At 38.6% G+C, this 23,804-nt stretch overlaps 1 protein-coding gene and 1 long non-coding RNA gene across 2 annotated transcripts in view; one reads left to right on the top strand and one right to left on the bottom strand.

The window, feature by feature from the left end:
• The first annotated feature begins 1,842 nt into the window (after nt 1-1,842).
• Nucleotides 1,843-12,213, top strand: LOC115348041. Its single transcript, XR_003925718.2, has 2 exons — nt 1,843-1,973; nt 11,932-12,213. It is a non-coding gene; the product is annotated as an uncharacterized LOC115348041 (long non-coding RNA).
• The window catches only part of BTAF1 (B-TFIID TATA-box binding protein associated factor 1), a 50,307-nt gene continuing 36,143 nt past the window's right edge, over nt 9,641-23,804 (bottom strand). The window contains 18 exon segments of the mRNA XM_041127479.1: nt 9,641-11,230; nt 11,475-11,645; nt 12,252-12,411; nt 12,569-12,780; nt 13,385-13,537; nt 14,327-14,452; nt 14,901-15,031; nt 15,204-15,345; nt 16,043-16,172; nt 16,253-16,330; nt 16,513-16,680; nt 16,890-17,011; nt 17,528-17,590; nt 17,592-17,681; nt 20,641-20,789; nt 21,205-21,406; nt 23,444-23,553; nt 23,644-23,797. Coding sequence (XP_040983413.1) covers nt 11,084-11,230; nt 11,475-11,645; nt 12,252-12,411; nt 12,569-12,780; nt 13,385-13,537; nt 14,327-14,452; nt 14,901-15,031; nt 15,204-15,345; nt 16,043-16,172; nt 16,253-16,330; nt 16,513-16,680; nt 16,890-17,011; nt 17,528-17,590; nt 17,592-17,681; nt 20,641-20,789; nt 21,205-21,406; nt 23,444-23,553; nt 23,644-23,797 — 2,508 coding nt within the window. The 3' untranslated portion in view covers nt 9,641-11,083.

Raw genomic sequence — 23,804 nt, 5'->3', positions numbered from 1 at the left:
AATCCTCACAGCTCAGCAATTTGGCTGGTATTTGTTACGTGTGCCATGCTGCTAAATTGCTACTACCTGTCCTAACAAGCTCTTTGACTGGGCCAGCTGACAACTGTCTAAAAACAAAATGAAAGGGAAAACAGCAACAAACTCTCCTAAGCTTAATTGGGTGAGGTGAAAAACAGGTTACCTCATCAGCCTTTGTAATTTTCAGGGATTAATTAAAGGATAATGTTTGCTGCACAGCAGTTTATGAGGCAATAAATAGCTTTTGTAGCTGATTAAATGCCAAAGCAAAGCCGATAAAGGCATCTAATAATTGCAAAAGCCATTTAGTGCCTTGAATACATCTCTGCCACGGATGCAAGTCTTACTATATGACAGATCAGCAGCAGACTAACAAAACAGAGAGGAAGCCTCCTTGCATCTAGAGACCTCGAATAGATAAATAGATACATTTATAAGGCATGCAACTCGGCCCCAAATCCAGGTTGATCCTCACTTGTCAGGAAACAGACAAAATGCAGATGAAGGTGGTGCTTTTGCTGCTCTGCGAACACTTCAACAGCACACTCCACCTCCTTGAACCAAGCACCATCATTTTACCAGCAGGGCTGCAACCCTCTCCGCCCGCCCCCCCCCCCCCCCAAAACCCACTAGAGCACCTGGCGCTGCCCGGCTTTTCTAGCAGCAGCCGAGCAATGTTGCTGCCACTGTGGGAGAGGACTGCAGCCCAGCCCGCCTAGCCCTTGATTCTGAGGTGGGTTTTTTTTGGGGGGGGTGCCCAACGGCAAACCTGGGCGTGGGCTGCAGCGGGGGGTGCGCTTCGAGGCCGGCTCGCACCGGGCGGCGGGGGCGGCCGCCAGTGCCTCAGCAGGAGGTGGGGGGAGCCCGCGCCGTCCCTCTGCCGTCCCTAAGAAACGTTACGTTACCCGGTCAGGCAGCCGAGCCGCCGCCGGAGGGAAAGGCCGCCGGCTTCTGGAAGGCTCGACGGGCGGGGCGAGGCGGGCTCCGCGTGCGGCCCAACGGAAACTAACGGCTGCGCGGCCCCTCGCGCCGGTGCCGCCCGCGCCCCCTCCTATGAGAGCTCCGGGGAGCGCTGGGGGAGAGGGCGTGCAAACGCTGAGCGACGAGGACGAGGGAGAGAGTCGTGATTTTGACACCTTTTCTTATTTTTCTTTTGTTGTGAGCGTGAGGGATGGTGAAGGTATGAAGGCAGCCCTGGCTGCTGCATCCTCGTAGCCAGTGTTGGGCCTTGGAGTCTGTGTGTAGGGGTCGTCATTTCTCTAGGTTTCTGTGCAGATGCAAGAAGCAGTGGGGTCTTTGCAGCCATCTGCCACTTAAGCTTATTTGGACTTTCCGGCTGGCTGGTCTGTTTTCTCCTCTGGTGGTGGCACACCAGGTTCCTGTGTTGGTGGTTGGAGCTGCTTTTCCTGCTCAAGTGGGAAGAGGACAAAGCGGCACACGAGGCTCCCAGGGGTAATTCTTTTCCACAGAGGTATGGTGGTGGCTTCAGGAGCTGTGACCACATCTATATTGGAGGCAAAAATACGGCACAGTGGGAACTTTGGAGAAATAAACCAAACTGAGCCAGGGAAAATGGGCTGATGGCAAGTGCATCTCATGTTCCTTCCTCCTCCTTCACTTTCCCGGACCCCATGCAGCCCATGTAAACTGTCATGGTATTTTTTTTTTCCATTCTTCTTGCTTTGTTTGCTGCCTAACTCTTCAGCTGATAAATAATAGGCACAGCCAAAGAGTGATGTAACTTGTAACTGCGAGAACACACAGTTCTGCATTTTATAAACAATAATTAACTACTGCTGGCTGCACTCTCTGTGAGAAGCCTGAAATGCTGATCACATCTTGCAGCTATTACCAGGGCAGCAAAGAAAGCAGAAGTATCAACTTTGAATTCTGCCACATTGTCCTTTCCAGCTTGCAGATGAACTGATAATTTAACTGATATGATGCCTAAGTGGGTGAGCATTAAATTAATGGCAAAGACACACACTGGTGGGCTGGCATTGACTGTTGGTTTGGTTAGTGTGCGTGATGCTTTTTCTCTGCAGTCTTTTGAAAATGAATTGTCCTGAATATGAGTATGGACAGTATTTTGACTTTATACACAGATATGAACTTTGCTTATGTTTATATAGGTATCCAGAGCTTCCAAATTAACAGGAAATAGTACCTCAGTGCTTTTAGTTTGGTTGACAAGATTGTTGTGTTCTATGAGTGATGATACTTGCAAGATAGAGGCACCAAGGGTGAACAGTTGCGAGTATCCCAGAAGTGTTTCATGATTCAGACTGAGTGGAGATATGGGCAGCATGGAGAAATAGACCAAAATACAGTGCAGCATTTTCCTAAAGCCACACTTGTTTTGGTAGTACAGAGTCCAAAGTCAGTTTTGCTCCTAAGTGAAGTAGCTCTGATTCAGAAGAGAGGCAGGAATCAGAGTGCGTTGTTTTCTGAGGGTTGATGTCTTTTTAATGTCTTCCTTCTCTGGCTATGGCAGTGGTCACGTACAATTCAGCTGACTCTTTCTCAAGCTCTGTTTACTAACTTGCAAAAGCAGTTACACTTGAACATCTGCATTAGCTCTTCATTTCTACTTGAAGTCTTTATTTCTAGGATGCTAGGCTGTGATTGATAATTAAATTGCCGTAAGTGCAGTATGAGTCATGCGAAACAGGGTCAGAATACATAAACGTGTATCTGGAGAGAACAATATTTATTCAAAGAGAAGTAACAGAAACAGTAGCAAAAAGCGTACCACAGCTAACCCCTCAATTCACTTGCTGCTGGTACACTGATAAGTATTCCTGTTTTCTCGATGGATTATCTAAGCAGCCAGCCTCCATAAACTATGAAATGTAATTACTCTGACATATGGGAAATCTCTGGCAGGCACAGACTTGGCACGGACAGTGCAGCATCACCCTGCAAAGGCCCCTGGAACTGGAGTGTATTGGAGACGTGGCCAGCATGTTCCGATAGCTCAGCTATTTCTGAGCCTCTGACTGAACTGCAGATTAGTTCAATTTGCCGCGTTCCTGGAACAGCCCTTTGGCAGGATGCAGCGTATTACTCTTCCTTTCTCCCCATTTCTGCACTTCACCCTTCCCTACTTTTCCTGCAGTTTTTGTACCCAAGTCTGAATTTATAGGTTTGAAGTTGCTGCTCTCTCGATCGACTTCCTTCCCTCATCTAAAAAGGGAAATTAAGCAGTATATGTTTTCCTTTAGTATGTGGAATTTTCCTCTTACAACTTAGCAAATCCTAATCTGAATTTTACTTCAAAAGAAAATACTGCAGGTCATCATCTGTAAGAGCATATGTTTGTTGATTACTTGCTAAATTAATGACAGACACCCAACACTGAGTTAGCTATCCACATCATAGAGCTAAGAAAATAGCACAAGTTTTGAGCATGTGACTTTTTTAAGGTTTGGGGGAGGGAAAGGAAAAGATATCCTAACAAAGTTCCTAAATCCATGTCTGAGTTCCCTAGTGTTATCTGGTGTTAAGTGCTTTGTTTCTTCAGCTACTCCTTTCTTCCATTTAAGGTATTCAAGATTTGGCATAGTTTAGCATTAGAGTTTGTATAGTCTTTCACATATTTATATACTAAAATGGATTTAAGTGGCAACTTTTTGTCAATGTAAATTCAGTCTTAGCCCTGTTTGTGTAAGCAGCAGCTCTGCTAATTTTTTCATAGAATCTTGGACTGTTCATCTGCTCAGAAGCTTCAAATTCTGAAAAACAGCCTCCCATCCCATTCAGCTGTATGTTCCTCTAGTTTATTTTAATGACAGAGCAGTGGTGCACCAGTCTTGAGAATTATAGTAGTGTGTGAGGAATGACACATTCAAAGTGATGATGGTTGAGGGTGGCACCTCACTCAGCTGGCATGGCAATGTTAGCACTTGGAGAGGCAATTGGAGTCACTGAACTGGATGGGCTCTAGTTGATAAGAGAAAAATCTATTCAGAATCTATAGAAACTACAGTCCTTGCCATATTGCAGCTTAAATCTTTCTCCTGAAAGCTCCAACAGTAGTATCAGAAATGTATCTTTTTTTATAGTTGTCTTCCATTTTCTTGGAAGTAAGTGTAATTTTCAAACCTGAACTTGGCGGCTGGTATACTTGTTGGTTAATCAGAACATGAGCATCATTCCTGACTTTATGAAGGAGTGAGCAAGTAACCTCATTGTGTGATGGTGGGTATTCTTACATGGGCATAGTGAAAGCACCCTACCCTTATCTGTGATTACAACATCTGTGCCTGGAAAGCTCTAGGTAAAAGTTGAACTTCATGTGGCTCCCTTGTGCAAGTACCTTATGACCACATACAGTCCCTCCTTAACCTTCTTTTTTTAATAAGATCAGTATTTTATTTTCTTATTTTGCACAGTATGATCCTAAGCCTTTCCCACAGCTTTTACTGCTCAGAATTGAAACCTTCCTCTGAAGATGGCTTTTTTCCCCCCCACTGACTGCTTCTGGTGCTAATCATTATAGTGCCTGAGTATCTCACTATCTCAGTTTTATAACTCCCTTGTGAGATGAGGAGGTGATATTTCTCCTTAAGCCTTGGCCCTCCTCTGTAAATGTAGTAAAAAGACAAATCTATTAAACTTCAGTTCCTGACTTAAGGTACCAGAGACCTATTTTTATACTGACTACTCTGAGAATTCACAAATCACTGTTCCAAAAGACTTCAGGTTTTAAGTGATGGGCCTCCTGGTCTTAACTCCTTCCAACCAGTGCCAATAAAGACCTTAATTTTACTGAAATTGCCTTTCGTGAGATGTACTGCACTTTCTTGAAAACTCATTTAAATTGAAAAAGAAAGTACTAAATCTATTTAAAATATGTTTGCACAGCTCTACTGATAGGTGAAGCAGAAGATTTTTAAGTGTTTGAAATGTTGATGTTCATGTGTGCCGGTCTGTGCAGATGCAATGCTGGCTGGGTACAACTTAAATGGACATGTAAAGTTGCAAGTTTGAATCCCTGTGTCTACAAGAAGTTCATAAAAATGGCTTAACTTTAGCAAAGAACAACTATTGAGAGTTAACTCTGTTGTCTTCTTGCAGATCTATTGCAGTTTAGCATTAAACAAACAAGATCCCAATGGGCCTAGTACCCTTACTGGGAAAGACAAAAATCAACCTTCTGAGCCAATAAAACAGAGCTGGGTTATTCAACAGAAATAAAAGCTAAATATGATATGTCTTAGGTCACCTAGTATAGCTGTTGTCCATACAGGGTTGTTCCCTAGAATGGATAGCTCTTGTTCTTGGTTGTGGGGTTTGGTTGGTTGGGTTTTTTTGTTTGTTTGGGTTTTTTTAAATTAAAAAAAAAAAGACAAGGCACATTTTCTCTTTTACCTGAAAACAAGTGTTCCAAAGCACAGCATATCTCAGCAGCGAGAGCATTTTCTGGTCAGTAAGCAAGTCTTTTTAGGATGGGCTACATACCTAAGCCCATGTAACTTCATTTTTCTTTTTGAGGTTGTGTGTCTTGGTAATCTTTGTTCAGCTTCACCCATATTTAACTCTTCTTTAGTATTTCTGTAGGAAGTAAATTCCTTTTTAAACCCTTTGTTGTGCATTCGTTGTGGAAGGAATACAAATAAAATGCGAAGACATGTCATTTCAAGGTTCCAGTAGTATACCTTGCAAATAAATGCACAGTTGTGTGTAATAAAAAAAAAAAAAAAACCCAACCCAAAACAGTTCTCCGCAGTAAGAGCTGGAAGCCTGTGCATTTGTAAAATTCATCACAGATCATCAGGTGCAAGTTTTTGGTATAAAACTTAATTTACGGAAGCATTTGCACTGTAGAAGCACCTTTTTCTCACCCTGAACAAGGGTAAATACAGTTCATAGTTTCCTCCTTGCACAGGACTACTGTGACTGAAGAGTTATAAACATCCAAACTTCAGCAACTTAACGTAGCATTTAAACAATATTAAAATGCTGAGTAGAGTACTGAAACATTTTGCTTTCCTAAGCTGTTCCTAAGGTTTTGATTGCTTTAGGCACATGCAGTTGTTAATCCCAAGGCACTAAGACGGTAACCAAGCTCTTATTAACTGCTAAATTTTGGATGATATAGTAATAAAGAAAAGGGAGAGTGCTACAGAGATGGAGATCCTTCCCTACTTCAAGAGGCTGGTGAAGGAAGGTCATTAAAAAACCCCGACCTTGTTCAACATAGTATATTTAGCTGTTGACCAAGAAAAAAAAGATACATTGGTGCTTGCCACAGACCTTCTACTCTCCATGTTAAATTAGACGTACCTTACTGTGAGAAATAGAAGAAAATTAAGTTTTTGTTATTGTTTATTGCATAAGGTTTATGAATGGAGAGGACTGAAAGCCTGCTCTAAATCTGTGGATTGCCATTTGGTTTTTTGAGACGTGCTTACTTTTTTAGTACTTGCCCTCCCCCAGTGCCACCATCATGCCAGCAGAAAGCTCTGCTTGTGTGTGCATGCAGCACAAGGAAGAAATGCATCTCCCCCTTGGGTCACACCCAAGATCACTGTGAGTTACGTCAGTGTGAAGTTAGAGCTCCTGCTGCTGTATGGCCCTTGCAGGAGCACCTCCCAGGAGTAGAGTGGCATCCCTGTACTGGAGAGGGTAGTTTTGTCAGTCTCCCACACCAATCGGGACTTTCCTTTGTTGGGCAGAATCCCCCATTTCATCTAGGGTTTGATTCTGGTTTTGGCTGCCAGAGTAGTAACTAAAGCTTGATTCCTGAACAGTGAGTTAGCCTTAAATATAAAGTGTAACTACCTGAACAGATACTGCCAAAGCTGCTGTTTGGAGGAGAATATTGAAGAACTAGTGAAGTCACTAGAAAATAAGCAGCCAACTAATACAGTTTCTGACACAAAATCAAAGGTCCTGTCTTTTACTAGGACACTGAAAGAATTCAGATGAATAATCACCTCTATAAGAATGCTTATACTCAACTGCCCTTGAAGTAACTTGCTTAAATGTGATTTAAAATGTGAATTAACTTTTACTATAAAGCATCTCCCTGCTTGGCTTAGATTAAAGAAAAAACTGCAGCTTCCAAGCTTTTGATTACAAAGCAACTTATCACCAGCCACAAGTCAGGTATTACAGAATCATAGAATCATTTAGGTTGGAAAATACCTTCAAGATCATTGAGTCCAACCATCAACCATGCCCATGAAACCATATCCTGAAGTACCTTGTCTATGCGCTTTTTGAATACCTCCAGGGATGGTGACTCAACCACTTCCTGGGCAGCCTGTTCCAATGCCTGACAACCCTTTCAGTAAAGAAATTTTTCCTAATACCCAATCTAAACCTCCCCTGGTGCAACTTGAGGCCATTTCCTCTCGTCCTATCTCCAGCCACCTGACAGAAGAGACCAGCACCCACCTCACTACAGCCCCCTTTCAGGTAGTTGTAGAGAGCGATAAGGTCTCCCCTCAGCCTCCTTTTCTTCAGACTAAACAATCCCAGTTCCCTCAGCTGCTCCTCATAAGACTTGTGCTCCAGGCCCCTCACCAGCTTTGTTGCCCTTCTCTGGACACACTCCAACACCTCAATATCTTTCCTGCAGTGAGGGGAAGCTTGCCCTACGCCAAAGCTATTTAACACTGCATGTCCAGCTGTATTTAACGCTACATTATTTGCCATTTGTAAGTTAATAAAATCATATATATGAACATGTTTTCATCCTGGAAGTTTTCCACAGTTCCTAACATGGCTTAAATTGCCCTACTTCTGCTTGAATTAAGACTTAATTAGAAAGATGTGCTTGCTCATTGCCTTAGTAACCTGCAGAACCATGGGATGGTAGTAAAGTGGGGGATACCGCTAATGGTAAGTGTAAGCATTTTTCTTTAAATCTGGCAGTTTTAAGGTAAAATACAAGCTTTCTACAGATAATGGGCATCTAGTACAAAGGAGTAAAGAAAAAGACTAAACTTGAACTAATTTGAGTTAAACTGAATTGTAGGTATGCATACCTTGGGTCTTCAGTATAATTTTCATTTCAGCAGGCTTGAAATAAACCTCCAAAAGCATTAGGGAGCAGGATAGAAAACCTTGCCCACAATAGTCCTAACTACATTCACAGGAAGAAAGCAGCTTCCTGCTTAAATGGATTCTGAAGATGATATGCATGGAGAAAGACAGACTTGTCAGATTGAATTCTTAGTTTAACAAACATTTCAGAAGGCATGTTTATGCAGACTTGGTGCATGTTTGCAGAAGACAGTTTTCCATTTAGTTTCAAGTAAATTTCAAGGAGTCTTAAAGGTTGGTTGAAAAGCACCATTATGTAGACAGCTGTTTCAAAGCAGTTCTTCTAGCCTTGAATGCGGTCACCAGTAAGAGGGACTTAGTGTTCACAAATTAGCAAGCTTTGAATCTGGGACTAAATCATTAATTTGGAGGTCTGGCTTTGGTGACTATTGGTGTTCTTTTGATGCCATTAAATAATGGAGATAGACTAGTAATTCAGTGCAAGATACACACAATGCATCAAGCTTTGGGCATGCATGGTTCTACTCATGGGACATGTTTTTGGGGCCTGCAATGACTGAACTTGCAGTCAGTTCACAGTTTCAGCTATGTCTTCATTAGCAAGTAGTACACTGCAGCAGGGGCAGAGCTGTAGAGCAAAATGTTTGGTACTGAGAACCTGACATCCCTGCACTATCTTTGAAGTTCTTAGTTGAGCCTAGAAATAACAAAGCTTTTCTATTTCAGCCCAAACCCTGGTCTGATCCAGCTAAATACCCATTAAACAGGTCAAATGCAGTTAGAGGCATTCCAAGTGCGTATTTCTTGCTTGAATTTTGCTGTAAGTGAATCCAGTTTGTGCACTGAGAACACTGCACTAACAAGTCAGATCATGGTAAATGGTCTGCCAGCTTGGAAAGCATAGAAAAGCTATTAGTTAAGTATTAAGGTAACTAAAAATGTTTTTTATATACTTAGTGCAGTGTTCCTGCTGGTTTCCATTTTGAAGGTGTTAATTCGCAGAACACTGAAGACCAGTCAGTATGTATAATAATCTTGAAAATTATTCTAGATGGATCTATATGGATCCCCCACCATTTTCCAGGTGCAGGAGTCTTTTTGATGTCATATCCAAGAGAGCCATCACTAAGAGTATTATGGTTGCATAGCAACCTCAATGTGATGACTGGTTTAAAGCAGTCCTTTGCTGTGCGTTTCTTTTCCAACACAAACCAGTCTCCTACCACTGCAACTAATAAAACTCTTGAAGAAAAACATATTTAGTCATAAAACACTGCATAAGAGGTTTCTTTATTCAAACATCTTGTTATTTCTGGGCACTATCACCAGATTACTGCACCAAGTTATCTTAAAGTACCCAGTATTCCCGCACTTTAATTTCTCTGCAAACAGAACACCAAGCCCCATCTTGTCTGTCCCCCTGCTTGGATTATGAGTTGAAAGCACAACAGAAAAATTCTATGTATGAAGGTAGAACTGAACTAACATAACACTAGTAATCCAACTGTAACTTCCAAAAGCATTAGTTTTTTACCTAGTCAGCTACAGTGAAAGTCTTCTCTACAGAAAAAAACCCTAAACATGGACATACACAACATACAAGTCATATATTCCCAGTTTTGTTTATTTTCATGGAATGCTAATTTAGTTACAATGTCAGTTCGTAACTACTGAAATGTGACATTAATTCATCTCCAATGCTGCAGAACAGTCTTGATTTATATATATTGTTTTAAAACAATCTTATTTTACATATTTGAGGTCTCTGGTGGTTTTTAAGCTCTGATGCTTAAGCACACAGCAAGCTACAAACCTTAGGTTTTATATTTATACATATATTCTGTGTATTCAGACAACTGCTGTAAGTTATCTATAATTTAATATTTATAAAAAGTGCATATACTGGTACATATGCACATCTAGAAACACACTTTTACTACTGCCTCCCTTTTATAAAAAGCTGTGTAACATACAGCCATATTATTCTCACTCACTGCTATTAAAGTCTTTTACTAGCTTTGTTACACAATTTCAACTATTCAATTCCCTCAAACTGAATGTAGGTATTTCTATGTATATTTCCTCCTAAAGAAAAAAGTCCTCCCTATTCCTTTAAGAAGCTTTAAATCATGCATCAGTTTAGTAAACAGTCACTTTAGCATGGATTTTAGAATCCTAGACAGTGTAAAATCTACTTCTGGAAAATGTCTGTCTGTATATTTAATTTCTTCTTTTAGTTACAAAAAATATATAGGATTGAAACATACTGAATACATGCATCTCTCAAAGTGGCTATATTCTAGCCTTATAGATAAATTAAAAAAGTACACCCTTGCTAACAGGATGCAAACATGGCCTCAAATAGGCCATTACCTGTATTTAATATAGCTCATTACATTAAAAAGTTCAAGTCAGCTGTTCTCTCAAGATGGTGTCAAAAGACTGAAGAGCATAATATATTTATACTCAATATACAAAGGTGGGCGCACATACCTAGTGCCCTTTGATTATTCAATACTTTCAAGGCTTCTAGGCTTTGCCTCTGGTGATACAAGTCCTGAAATGATCTGAATGAAAGTTTAAGTTGAAAATTGTTTTTTTAATATACCCTAAAAACAAGTTGTGTTTAAAAGAAAAACGTACACTGAACAACCTGAAGTACTCACTGAAACAACTGTACAAAACTATTACAGATACAGAAAGAAATAATGATGGACTTAACTTCAAACAGAAGTAACACTTATTTAACACATGTAAAAACTTGCTTTGTTTTATTCTTCTACCAAGTAAGAATTTGCAGCCGTTCAGAACAAGTAAAATTCAAACCACCTCACAATGTTTAAAGTTCTTTTATACAGTGCAAACGTTTAAGACAGAGTAACTCCCCAGTGAAACAGCTGACACTACTCAGTGCCAGTCTTTTGAAGATTCTTCTTTCAATAAGTCTATTTACACATTAAGCTAAAGGTTCACTATATATGAAGTTTGCTGAATATCAGCAGAAAAAAATATGTGAACTAGCAGCAGTTGTATTACGAACATATGATGGTTACTTTAAAGAATGCATAAAGTTTTCAAGACTGTATTCAGTGTCATACTGTTCCTGATCCCACAGTTCTCCAAGGTTTTCGAGTACTGATTTCATTGATGCTTTCCCAGAAGAGGTAGAGGTATCTGCTTTTTCAGTTTTTCCATCCTTCACAAAAGAAAAAAAATAGCTCAATTAATATACAGAACAATGTTTTCAGGAATTTACTAAATTCTTCCAAGTCTGATGATACTTTGGGGGAAATACCCCTTCTCCTGTTTTTCAGAGAGCTGTGTACTATTCATCATTCCAACTTCCAAGTGTTCATCTGATTAAATTTTACATTTCAAAGCAAAGCTTTTCCCTAAGCTTAGTCTATTTTTGGTAGGTATTTGTAAAAATGGTTCTTTACCTTGTCAAGAGTGAACAGATCAAGAAGCTGTTCTGTTCCCATGCTCTGTAGGCTTGTGTTTTCTTGGCTGATCACTGTATTTGCAATGTTCATTTTGAACTTTTGAAGACCCATGATCTTCTCCTCCAGAGTTCCCCTGGTTATCAGGCGATACACATTAACAACACGTTTCTGAAAGAAAAAAAAAAGCATACTTAGCTAAAAAATACCATCTTAGGTATACAAGAAAGCATAACCTTTTAGTATGCAACATGGACAGTCTGGAAGCAGTTTGGCTTGGAGTTACCCTTTAGTGATTGTACTCAGTAAGTCTGACTGATGTTAGATGAAAAGAATGAGAGTGTGCCAGCATAGAGTAGAGGCACATGCAATTGCATCTGTACTCAGGAAGTTAATAATTCACTGCTTTTTACAGCTGTAGACGGAGACTAACAGCAGTCACTCTTTCCCTGTCCAGGTGTCAGAGGAGGACAACGCTGTGGGGCTTTCCTTCAGTTCCTTGTCTCAGTTGCATCTCTTCCTCCACTGAAGGGCAATTCTCCCTGGCCTCTCCTCAGCAGCCCAGGAAGTACAGAAGAGAAGGCATACCAAGTTCACGATAAGATAAGAAAGTATACACTTCAACATCTGGCATATTTGCAAGAAAGCAGTATCAATGGAAGTGTGGTACAAACTCCCAGACATCACTTTCATTATGTGCTACAACCTTACCCAAATTTGAAGGAGGAGTTCAGCAAGGGAAAAAAAAAAACTTAGAGGAAATTAAGAGTTTTTCACCTGCCCAATGCGATGTGCCCGATCCATGGCTTGCAGGTCTCTCATTGGGTTCCAGTCATGTTCCACAAATACTACTGTATCAGCCCCTGTTAAGTTAAGTCCCAATCCACCAACATGAGTGGTGAGCAAAAGAACATCTATAGATGGGTCATTATTAAACCTGCGTACAAAAAAAGTTAAGCATGGTAAATTTCATTTAAATAATGAATTTATGAATCTCAACTTCTTTGAGGCAGACAAAAGAACAATTTTGTACCATATAAATACTATAGCTCATTACAGTTGGCCTTATATTGGTTATGAAGGGATATGCTTACCGTGAAACAATGGAATGCCTCTGACCAGCAGGTATGCTGCCATCTAGTCTCAAATAAGTAACTGAAGGTAACTGAGGTCTGAGAAGGTCATGCTCCACTATATCCAGCATGCTTTTAAGTTGACAGAAGATAAGTACTCTGTGCTGGGCCACAACAGCTTCTGTACCACTTTCTGAAGATCCACCATTCCCCAAACCACAGTCTAGCAGCAGCTTAAAGTAAAAGAGCATTAAAGTGTATCATCAAAATGACAGTAGATCTCAGGTAAATACTGACATGATAGACTATCAAAAGTAGAAATAAGAGAAAGAATAAACTACAGAAGGAAGTCTGTAAACAACAGTCACTTAAATGACATAATGCAAAGTTTGGCTTCACTGTCAAAGTATGAAAAATTTAAGAGTTAACAGAAGAGAATTTTCTTCATTTTGGTTTACTTACAATAGAATTTATGTATGTAATGCAATCTAACTTTATCAAGCTAATAGTCTCCTGTATATTAAACAGGAAAAAAGTTTTTCTGTAACAATAGGGACAGGAGTAAGAAACAGAATAAAAGTAAGTTTTGGACAAGGTAGCAAAACTTATGTAATCATCACCTTGAAGCAAGCTTGTGCTTCCCCCTCCCCCTTGAATTAACAGGAAAAACAGGACATATGCCTAAAAAACCCCTTGTACTCTATTTCATTTGCTATTTAACTAGAAGTTTTAAGATCAGTTTTCATATTGATGAAGTCATAAACAAAACTTGCTAAGTTGTAACATCAGTAGAGACACATATAGGAAATTTAAGGCACAACATGGAAGTCTACTTACTTGTTTTAAAGCAGAAAGCTTAGGTGCATGTTGGATATCTCGAAGGGATGAATTATGAGCTGCAAGTTGCTCTGTAATTCTTTTATATTCTGGATGTTGGGTTGTTAACACTAATGCTGGATGGTTGCACAGCTTCCTTAAGTATTGCAATGCCTTGAATTATTTAGGAAATGAAGTGCAAAGAAATGGTTAGCAACAACGTAGTTACAGAAAAAGGGTGAACAGAATTGATTCTAAGTATAGGGGCTACTCAGCCACATTCCACAATTGGGACTTTAGCATGTATTTTCATTAAAATGAAGCTGCACATTTATATTAAGAAAGCCTGTATTTCAACCTGTATCCAATAACTGTTAGGTGCATAATGACCTTGGTTCCTGTTCCAGGAACAGTGCAAAGACTACCATTTCCCACACCTTCATGTGAGTGTACAGTATAGTAGATGGGTTTGGGAGCTGTGCAGAGAATTATTTTTTTCAAGTAGCAAAGACATAATCTGCAATTCTGTAAATTCTTCATAAATTCAGATCTAACTGTAAGGAAACTTTTTTGTTCATGTTTTAGAATCTTAATTTTGTAGTGTAACAACTGATGAGATCAAAATTAGTTCCCTCTTGTTGTGAGGTTTTGCACTTTTGGTAACTAGTTTTTAATTGAGGATAGTATCCCAGACCCACAAAATAGCTGAACACCAGTTGAACTGAACACGTTAAAAAAATTTAAGACAGTTTAATATGACTTAAGACACAAAACCGTAATTTAAGCACAATAGCTATACATCACATTCCATGCAATCTGATCCAAAATCTTAGTATTTCACTTAATACATTTGTGGCTATATGATCTAAGTTAACCATTTTGATTTTCATTTTTTATTAAACCCCAAAATAGTTACCAGAAATAAATGAACTAGGTAGTAAAAATTACTGAAGAAATCTGTACCTGAAACACATGACCTGTAGCTTTAAGCTTTGGTTTTTCAGTTTCTTCATTCAGTGAAATTGAAGAAACAGTTTCATCAATATCACATTTGGCACGAGACTTGGCAAAATCTTCATAAAGCTGAACCTGTAGACCAAGCCCCAGACAAGAGAATGAGTATGTTTTCCCCAACAGAAGTAAGATGAACAGTCATTTTTAGAATTTAGTTCCGAGTTAAAGTTCTGAATTATCATAAATCAAGAAAGCTATTTTATATGTAGCACCAGATCAACATTAACAGTGGAATCTCTCACAATCTATTTTCTTTCAGCTTGGAAAGTATTCTTTAAAAAAATCCGTAGATGCCTAGATGTTGTTCTTGTAGAACAATGCCAGAAATTAAGGTAAAGAAATAAGTCCATTGCAACTGGACTGAAATCAGTTTTTGAACACATACTAGAAAAACTTTTTAGTCCTGTCGTCCCACACAATGTCAGAGCTGACATCAGATTGACCCAGGAATATGGAAGTGGTTCCTTTGTGGTCTTAACTGTGCTGAAAAAAACCTAAGCTTCCAGCCACTTTTTAAGCATACCTGTAGAGGACTGAGAATACAATAATAATCTTGAATAATCTTGGGTGGAAGATCTTGCAGTACATCCTCTTTCATTCTCCTTAGCAGGAACGGCAGCACTTGGCGGTGCAGTGCTTCCATTGCAAGAACCCCTAGTGAAGGCAACAGAAGCAGTACTTTAAAAAAAATTTTTTTTTTTTCCCAGAACATTCAGCCACCACCCTAATCTCTTATGTTGGAACTGACTACACTTTCTCTTTTCATTAGCAGTTCTCATTTAAAGGAAGAAAACAAGAAAACCAAGACTTAACATTTGATCCTTACCAGCCTCTTGTTCTCGACTAGAGCTTCGGGCATCTCTACTTGCCAGTATTGGTTTGCCATAACGAGCTGCAAATTGGCGTTCAGTACCCAAAAATCCTGGCATAAGGAAGTCAAACAACGACCACAACTCTAAGACGTTGTTCTGAGCATAAAAGAAACATTTGTTAAATTATTTTCAAGAGTAATGAATTGTTACAAGTTATCAGAAACCTTTCAATACATATTTAACACTGCCAATAAAACACTACAAACATAACACTTCAACATACTTTTGAGCTCCTGGAACTTGGTGGCTCTTTCATCAATCTTTCATCAACCTAAGTTACAGGAAGACCTGTACATGCACTTTAACATACAAATGGACTTTCCACTGTGCCTGATGTCTTAAGCCACACCCTGAATTCTTTTGGACAACAAAACCCAGGAGACTCCGGTAGTCTTAGTCCTGGATGAGACACATAGTCCACAGACAAGTTATTAGGACAAAGCCCAAAATCTGGAGTTCAAGTTGAGTTTCTTGCTAATTTCACTAGAGACATAAGGAAACGCTCTCTTCCCTTCCCTGCCTGCTACTTAAAGAACAAATGGTAAAGAAAGTCTTGTTGCCAACTTTTGAGCCCCATTAGTACCATGGATCCTGCACCCATTTGCCCTATACATGGGTATACTAGGAAAGGAAAAAGATATAGTTTCAAGCATTTAGCAATGAAAGGCTTTTTTACAATGTATACTTTGAACAAGATGACTCTGATAAAAAGTGTAAAGACTCCAAAATAGATCTCTTTTGCTTGCTTTCTACTACTCACCCAAGTTCTCAGGAAAAAAAGAAAAGCAGTTACCTGGATTGGTGTCCCAGAAAGAATTATCCTGTAATTGGCAGTCAGCTGTTTCACTGCTTTTGACAGCTTTGTTTTTCCATTTTTTATTACATGGCCTTCATCAAGAATGCAGTAATTAAACTTAATATTTCTAGAAAAGAAGAACATAGACTTAAGTAGCATTTAAAATTCTAAGCTATTAAAAACCTCAGAAAACAAACCAATTCTTACCTGAAGAAGTCAATGTCATTTCTTACAACATCATATGAAGCCACTATGAGATTGTGTCTTTTCACCTGGTGTTGTAGTCTTAAGAAAAAAGATGAGATCATAACTAAAGTGTTCTTTACATGTATTATTTCAGCCTTTAAAGATACCATCACAAGTTTTACCATGCCCACAAACTATGCTTCAGTAGTAGTAGTAAAGTGAATTGCAAAATTCTGTGTGGTATTTTACTCTACCCAAGTTATTAATGCAAAATACATTACCTTGCTCTCTCAGTAGGAGGTCCAGTATAGTGCAAAGGATTAAGATATTCTTTTGAGCAAAATTTGCCCACTTCATCCACCCAGTGTCCTGTAAGTGTAGGAGGGCACACCACCAAGGAGGGAAGAGGAACACTGTCCACCAGTTTTGTTCTTGCATATTCCTGAGCCCTTTAAGAATATCAAAGCAAGTTTGAAAAAATTTGTTTTTCACAGAATAGTTGAGTTTGGAGCAGACCTCTAGAGGTCATCTGGTCCAACACCCCAGCTCAAGCAGAGCCACCTACAGCCAGTTGTCCAGGACTATGTCCAGAGTCAATACCATAGATAAAACCTATCATTAAAGCCTTTAACATAGCATGTTATTTGTTTAAACTTACCTGAGGCAATGATCACCTGCAAGAATGCAAATGGATTGTAGAGTTTTTCCTAAGCCCATGTCATCACAAAGAATTCCATGAAGTTTGTATTTATTGAGAAATGCCAGCCAGTTCACTCCATCCTGAAATCAGAAAATAAGAGTACCTCAGAAGTAAAAACTGGCTTTTGGCTAGTTAAGCTTCAGTTCAAACATCTGTATGTTCTATCATCCATCATTGCCAAACTATGAGTTTGTTTCCCACCATGAAAGCATCCACTACAGCCCATTCACTCAAAGCAGGCGGGAATAAAGGGAGAAACATAAGCAGCCAAACAGTACAACAAGGCCGAGCTTTGCAGTAGCAGGCTGCCAAAGTCAGCTTAAGCAAAGCACAACAGCCCATTGGCCATTCCCTGCGAAAAATGGCAGGATCCAGAGAAGTGAGGGGCAACCCACCATTAAAAGAAAAACAGTACAAATGGCACGCATTAATTTGTTCTTCCTTACCCAAGAGTCCAAGATACACACCACACAGCTAAAACCAAAGAACCCAAAAAACCCACAAGCAAAAAAATCCAGCACCCAAACAACTCCTTCCATAAAACTGTATCAGACTGGAACCTATTGCTCTCTTAAAATAAGAGTATAAGCTGTTACCTGCTGATATTTTCTGAGCTCTGCTTTGATTGGTACTGGAATTTTATAGTTTTCCAGTTTTTTTTCCATCCAATAATTGTTCCAGAAAGTGACGTTCTTTAGCTTTCATTCGGATTAATTCTTCAGACATGTTTGGTGGATCTGGTATACCAGCCTAGGATAACATTTTTAAAGCAGTAATGTAAGGGCTACAGTACTTAGTTCTCACATAGACAATAAGAAATAAAACCTCATACCAGCTTAGACATTTATAAACATATGGCAAAGATCTGCAGTCTTCTCAATTGTATAAGATCAAAATCAGTGCTATATTTGTTTGATTCCTTGCAGACTAACTCATCCAGGGTCATAGGGTGCAAAAGACAAATTCTGCCCCAAAGGACAATCTGAAAAGCTTGATACAATTGCACAGAAGAGGGGAAATCCTGGTCATCCTTCTAAGATTTTACAAAGACTGAGCTATTCTACCTCTAACCAGAAAGTCTATCTGGCTGGCTAGATGGCTTTGACACCCATTTCTCCTTAGCCACAATCTACCATCCAAAGTTAGATGGATTCTTCTCCTATGGATGTTAGTAGAATTAGACCTAAAGTGATACTGAAATCCATAGGATGAATTCAAGCAGTTGGAAACTATTGGGAAAAAGAAAAACCTAAACCTCTCCAGGTTTGCAGCAGCAGACCTTGGCTTCCCAGGTAATTCCCATACTAGGCTGGAAGCCCAAAGAAGCTATCTGGGGACCAAATAGGTTCATTCTTGCTTGCTAATAATATACAGTAGCAAAAGAAGCACTGATATTTTCTATCATCACATCTGTCATCCCAGTTTTCTGGGCTACCTCCATCTTTAGTTACCTTTACTTCAAAACCCAAGTTACTAATCACTTAGGCTGAGAAGAAAAACTATCAAATAATTCTATCATGTATGTGGTTAATAAGGAAGGGGGAAAACCAACCCAGATTTCAGATGTTAGAAGTGCTCCAATAAGTTATTTAAGTACATATATACACACAGACAACTGCCAGCTTGTTCAAACAACTGCTCTTCCTACCCTCCCCCTTTTAAAAGAACGTCTAAAATGTGAATACCATGCCAGTTGACTTGGTTCAAGTATATTGTCAACTTGCAGCATGACTGCTTATCAATAAAACAGGACAGATTAAGTCGAACCATTTATCTTACAATCCTTCTCTCAGTCATATTTTTGTTTTTATGGTTGAATGAATAATGAAATTGAGAATAAAGTTACAGGAAACTGAGCATAGCTAAGTTCTCACAACTCATTTATTGCTATTGTTTCCAATTCCTCACAGTTAGAAACCAACACAAAAATACAGATTAGAAATTCCATGCTTATTCAGACCTCTATCACTTTTTCTCATCCAGCAGCTGAATTCAGGTCTTGCATTTTAGGTAGCATATAAATGCCAGCAATAAACACAAAAGACTAGACAGACTTTTTGTTTTGTTACAGAACTAAGTCACACTTCAGGGTCATGAAATCGAAAGAGTGGAAAGTTTTTGTTTTAATAATACCACTGTAACTACTGAAAACTGTAAGAGTTTGTCTTATGAAACGTCTGCAAGACTACCCTGAAGTCTTCCCATTTAAAAAAGTAAAACTGTATCCATAAAACACCACTCCATAAGTTTTTTCAAACAAAGCATGTGTGAAACTTTGTCTATGAAAACTTGATAATAAGGTTATTTCAATCTCAAAAAAGGATTCCTTAATAAAGTATTTCCCCATGAAACAACTATTTCCCTAGTCCCTATCAGTCTACCCCCTCTACTCTTTCCACTGAGATGACTCCAAACCCCTCTACAGTTATCAATTTAAATTCCTTGTTTGGCCTAACATTTAAAATTGCTAGCATTCAAAAGACTTGTCCCACAACAGTACTGGTATTTTCTCTCATTATTAATCTACTTCACTCCCAGTTTGCATATTTTTAAGTTTGCATATTTAATAGTTCAATATCTGATACTAAACTTCCTTAACTGGAAAGGGAAGTCCTAAGGGAGTGCTTGAGTTACGACAGAAAAGAAACATGAACTGATCATGCATATGTATGCAATTAATAAAACAAGTAGTCTCGTTTTAAGAGATGCTCACTGAATTCTATTAAAATAGCTTTAAAAAGCAAATCTAAGCTACATGTATTCCATAGGACTGTATTTAGATGCATATGAAGGGCACTGGTGTAAGTGGCCTTGGAATGAACAGCAGCATGCCAGGAATTAATTTCTACTTTGCTCACTTTCAACTTTTTCAACTTTTTGGTGCAAGCATGTAGGAAGTGCTCCATTTAAGGCAGATTGCTAATTATCAGATCCTAAGGTTCTATTATGCTAAATTAAAAATTGAGATAATAAAAGGTACTAAAGCCATTAAACCAACTTTTTTTTTCCATTAGAAACATGCAAACAAATTCTGAACTGTCTTCTATTACCATCTGGTGGTGGAAATAATTTAGAAGCCTTGTAGTCCCTGAAGTGCAATATTAGAAAGTGTCTGAGGTATGCAAGTTGTAGTAGGAATGAGAAACTGAAGCAAATCTGTACTGATTAAACACTACTGGATCACAATACGCATATTATTTTGCCCAAAGCTGTAGGGTGGGGCTTTTTGATTTTAAGAACTAGGAATAGGTAACTGTACTTATCTCCACACCATTTCTACTACTGCTATTTCATTTTTTCCTTTGAAATCAGTATTGCTTTTCTATGCATTTCTCTTGACCACATACACAACACCACACATAGGAGAGAGCACATACAACTCTTAACACTTTTGAGCCAAAACTAGCAACAGCAGCGTTATACACAATTAACGAATATACACTTTAACTTCATGTACACAGTTGAAATGAGTTTCTTATAAAGAGAAATTTTACTTTAACATTAATTTAGAGAATTACTAACAGAGCGTCCAGTTTTACTCATTTTACATTATAAAGGATGCATCTTCGATTACCTGTTACAAACTCAACATCTATAAAAACAGTTACTTATTCAGCGTTTAACAAGCCAGAAGCTTGAACTTTGTGGCTGGTGAAAAAGTGGATACAGCACAGTTCGCGTACTTAGTATACTTACAACTTGAGCTTACCTCAAGAGGCATTAGTCTAATCAGCGTTGCAAAGCACTGAGTAGCCATAAAGCGTACACTGTTTGTCTGATCACTCATTCTACCCAGAACTGGAACCACTAGAAGAACAATGTATGGAACAATACCAACATCCAGCTGCTCCATTACACCTGAATCAGTTATTAAGGAAATCGGTTTTACCAGTTCAGGATTGTCTAACATCAATATATACCTGGCAGATTTCACACTCAAGAGGTAAAAGTCATTAACACATTACATTCAGATGAACAAGATTTCTACTAACAAAGCAATAGAGGGGGAGGAAGCCTGGTCTACCCAGTTAAATTTAGCCCAGTGAATTCCATGGTTTGAGAAGCTGAATTACCTTCACCAAAACTTCATTTGATAGATAAAAATGAAGGCAATGGGAATGAAAGTTTCTTCTATTTCTTGTCTACAGGAGAAAAACGGCTTAATATTTTATTTCATTCCTCCTCCCATTTTTTTCAGGCAACAGTTTTTGTTCCTCCAAATCATGCAACTGCAAAGAAGTTTCTGCATTTTTGAATACTCAAGCAAGGATACACGCAAGTGCTTCAATTGCACCTTCTTGTTTGGTGTTGTCATCTATTGCTCCCAACCATGGTAGAACTTTCTCTAGGAAGATATTCATTGTTTCCATGGTAGCTATTTTGCTCATAACACCTACACAACGAGCAGCCATGTGTCTCACTGCAGTGCTGGGATGTTGAAGGCACATATAAAGATGAGGCAAATGCTGTATTAACTGAATAGCAGAAGAGAATGGGAGAAAAAAGGTTAATATAAATCATAAACAAATTACTGAATTATTTTGAAGTAAACAGTCTTTTTAAGTCACTGTTGCCTCCCAAAGACTGCTTGAAATGGCTCCTTCACAAGATCTAATTGTTTAAAACTGAAAAATTGTTTCAGAAGACAGACAATTGAACTTTGAACAAGTATTACTACCCAAATACAGTTAAAATTCAGAGTAACAGAATCTTCAGGGTTTTAGTAAAAATGAAAATTAAAGAAGCCCTTGATAATTAAGGAAGTGTTTCACACTGGAAAAATACAGTACTAAGTACTCAGAACTTTTCATTAAAAAAGAATTATTGCTTAAATACAGATACATAGATTGAAGAATTCCTTCCAGCTAACAAATTTGTCCTAGATTCATCCCATTTACGTTTAGGCAGATTAATTATCCATGTTGGGAGTCTTATTAACTCTGTGTGACAAGATAGACACCCAGAAGGAAACTCACATCTTCCCAAGGGGGTACATGTGTACATACATGTCCTTCATCAGCACAAACAACATATTTATGTCAAATATCTTAAACAGATGGTCAGTTTTTTCCTAGTGTGGAAGTCCCTAAATATTAGCTTTGATGAACCAATTCCACCCTTTTTGACTTGCTATGATTTTTTTTTTTTTGAGACCTGTATATAGTATTACCACCCTCAAAACCAATCTACACATTAACTACATACCATATGTATGTATATATATAAAATATATATGAAATACATCATATGCTAAATTCACTCAAAATCACTTCAGTATTTTATTAAAATAGATAAGAAACAATGCAATGTGTTCCATATGAATCCCTTCCATCTGCTCAGAATTCTACAGCCACTCCTTATACCCATCCTTTCCCATCATATCCTTTCCAGACAAAGTTCTGGCCTACTTATTCCTTGCATGGGAGCCTTTTCACGTATTTTATCATCCTGTTGCCCTTCTCTACACCTCTTCCAGTGCTACTACATTTTTTCTGAAATATAGTACTGCAAATAGGCTAGAACTGAAAATTGTGTTCAGATGTAGGCATAATGATGACTTCCTTGTTCTGTTCCTTTCTTAAGTTTCTACTGTTTTTTTTTTTAACCAGTATTTTACATTCAGCTGGTATTTTCACAGAACTACCCTAACTCCAGGATCTCTCTCCTGAGTAGAAGTAGTCAGTTCAGAGCCTACTACTGCATCTAAAATGTTAAGTCTTTTACATTGAGTGGTGGGTTAAAAAAAATAATTAAAAAAAAAAAATCAAATGCAGTCTACTTGGGTGGAAACTGAAGTTTCCCATAATTTTTACATTCCCTGCACAGGGAGCCCTTCTGACAACCTTCAGCCTGTTACACAGGAGTCAGGCAGTAAACTGTGCAGTCTTTATTACTACCATTTTTCCCCCCACTCTGGCCACACAAACTACATATCAGTCTACTGGAAGTCAACCCATTTCAGTCAGCCACATAATGCAGCATAACAACGTTTTTTTTCTGTACTTTAATAACAAAGAGAAGGCATCGTATTAGCAGTCTGTTCTCCAGGTTTAGGAAATCTGGAATTAGAATAAAGCAGAGTTGAGACACTGACTTCAATGTGACACAACAGCATAATTATTATCATAACTCAAACTTTAGACACAATCTTGTTTGGGCATCTCATCCAGAAAAGGACAGGCCAAGGCTAAATTGTACGTAGGTGTTTGCTTTTGTGGTTTATTCTACAACCTGCATAAACAAATACAGAATTTAACATCCTATAGGACACAGGGAAAAAACAACTTTAAAACATAACAGCTTAACTGCTGAAGACAGAAAGCCATGTCTTCCATTTATCAAGACTAGGATACAGGACTTGGAGAACAGGCAGACTAGCAAGTGAATAAACACACCATTTGAGCAAAGTTAGAAAAACATCTAAAAAGAAACCTTACAAAACAAGGACTTAAAACAGCAGCAATGAACAGACTGAATTGCTTCATACAAAAGCTGCTTTGGAATATGATTACCAGAGGATGTAGCTGAGTATCCATTGAAGCTGCTGTTGTTTCAAAAACCTGCAAGGAATTTACTAGCTCTTGGGCAGGAGCATCTCCTTTTTCCAGTAAGGACTTTCGGTCTGTAAAAAGCAGAAAAGGTGTTCAGTTTAAAACTGACATACTGCCCCCAGCCTACCAGCCCCCTCAGTTTAAATCAGAAGTGTAATTACCAAAATTATTTATGTGAATGTTGTTCCTTAATGAACCAACCATAGCATCCCAGAGATGTGGCAAACCCGTTGCCATTTCAGCACCAAAATGTTTAGCTATAGTAGATAAGGCAAATTCAGCTCCTCTTCTCTGTACAACATAAGGTTTCTGAGCCTAGAAT

The sequence above is a fragment of the Aquila chrysaetos genome, chromosome 11, assembly GCF_900496995.4.
Source record: "Aquila chrysaetos chrysaetos chromosome 11, bAquChr1.4, whole genome shotgun sequence".
NCBI lineage: Eukaryota > Metazoa > Chordata > Aves > Accipitriformes > Accipitridae > Aquila > Aquila chrysaetos.
This window is presented reverse-complemented; position numbering and strand designations above follow the sequence as displayed.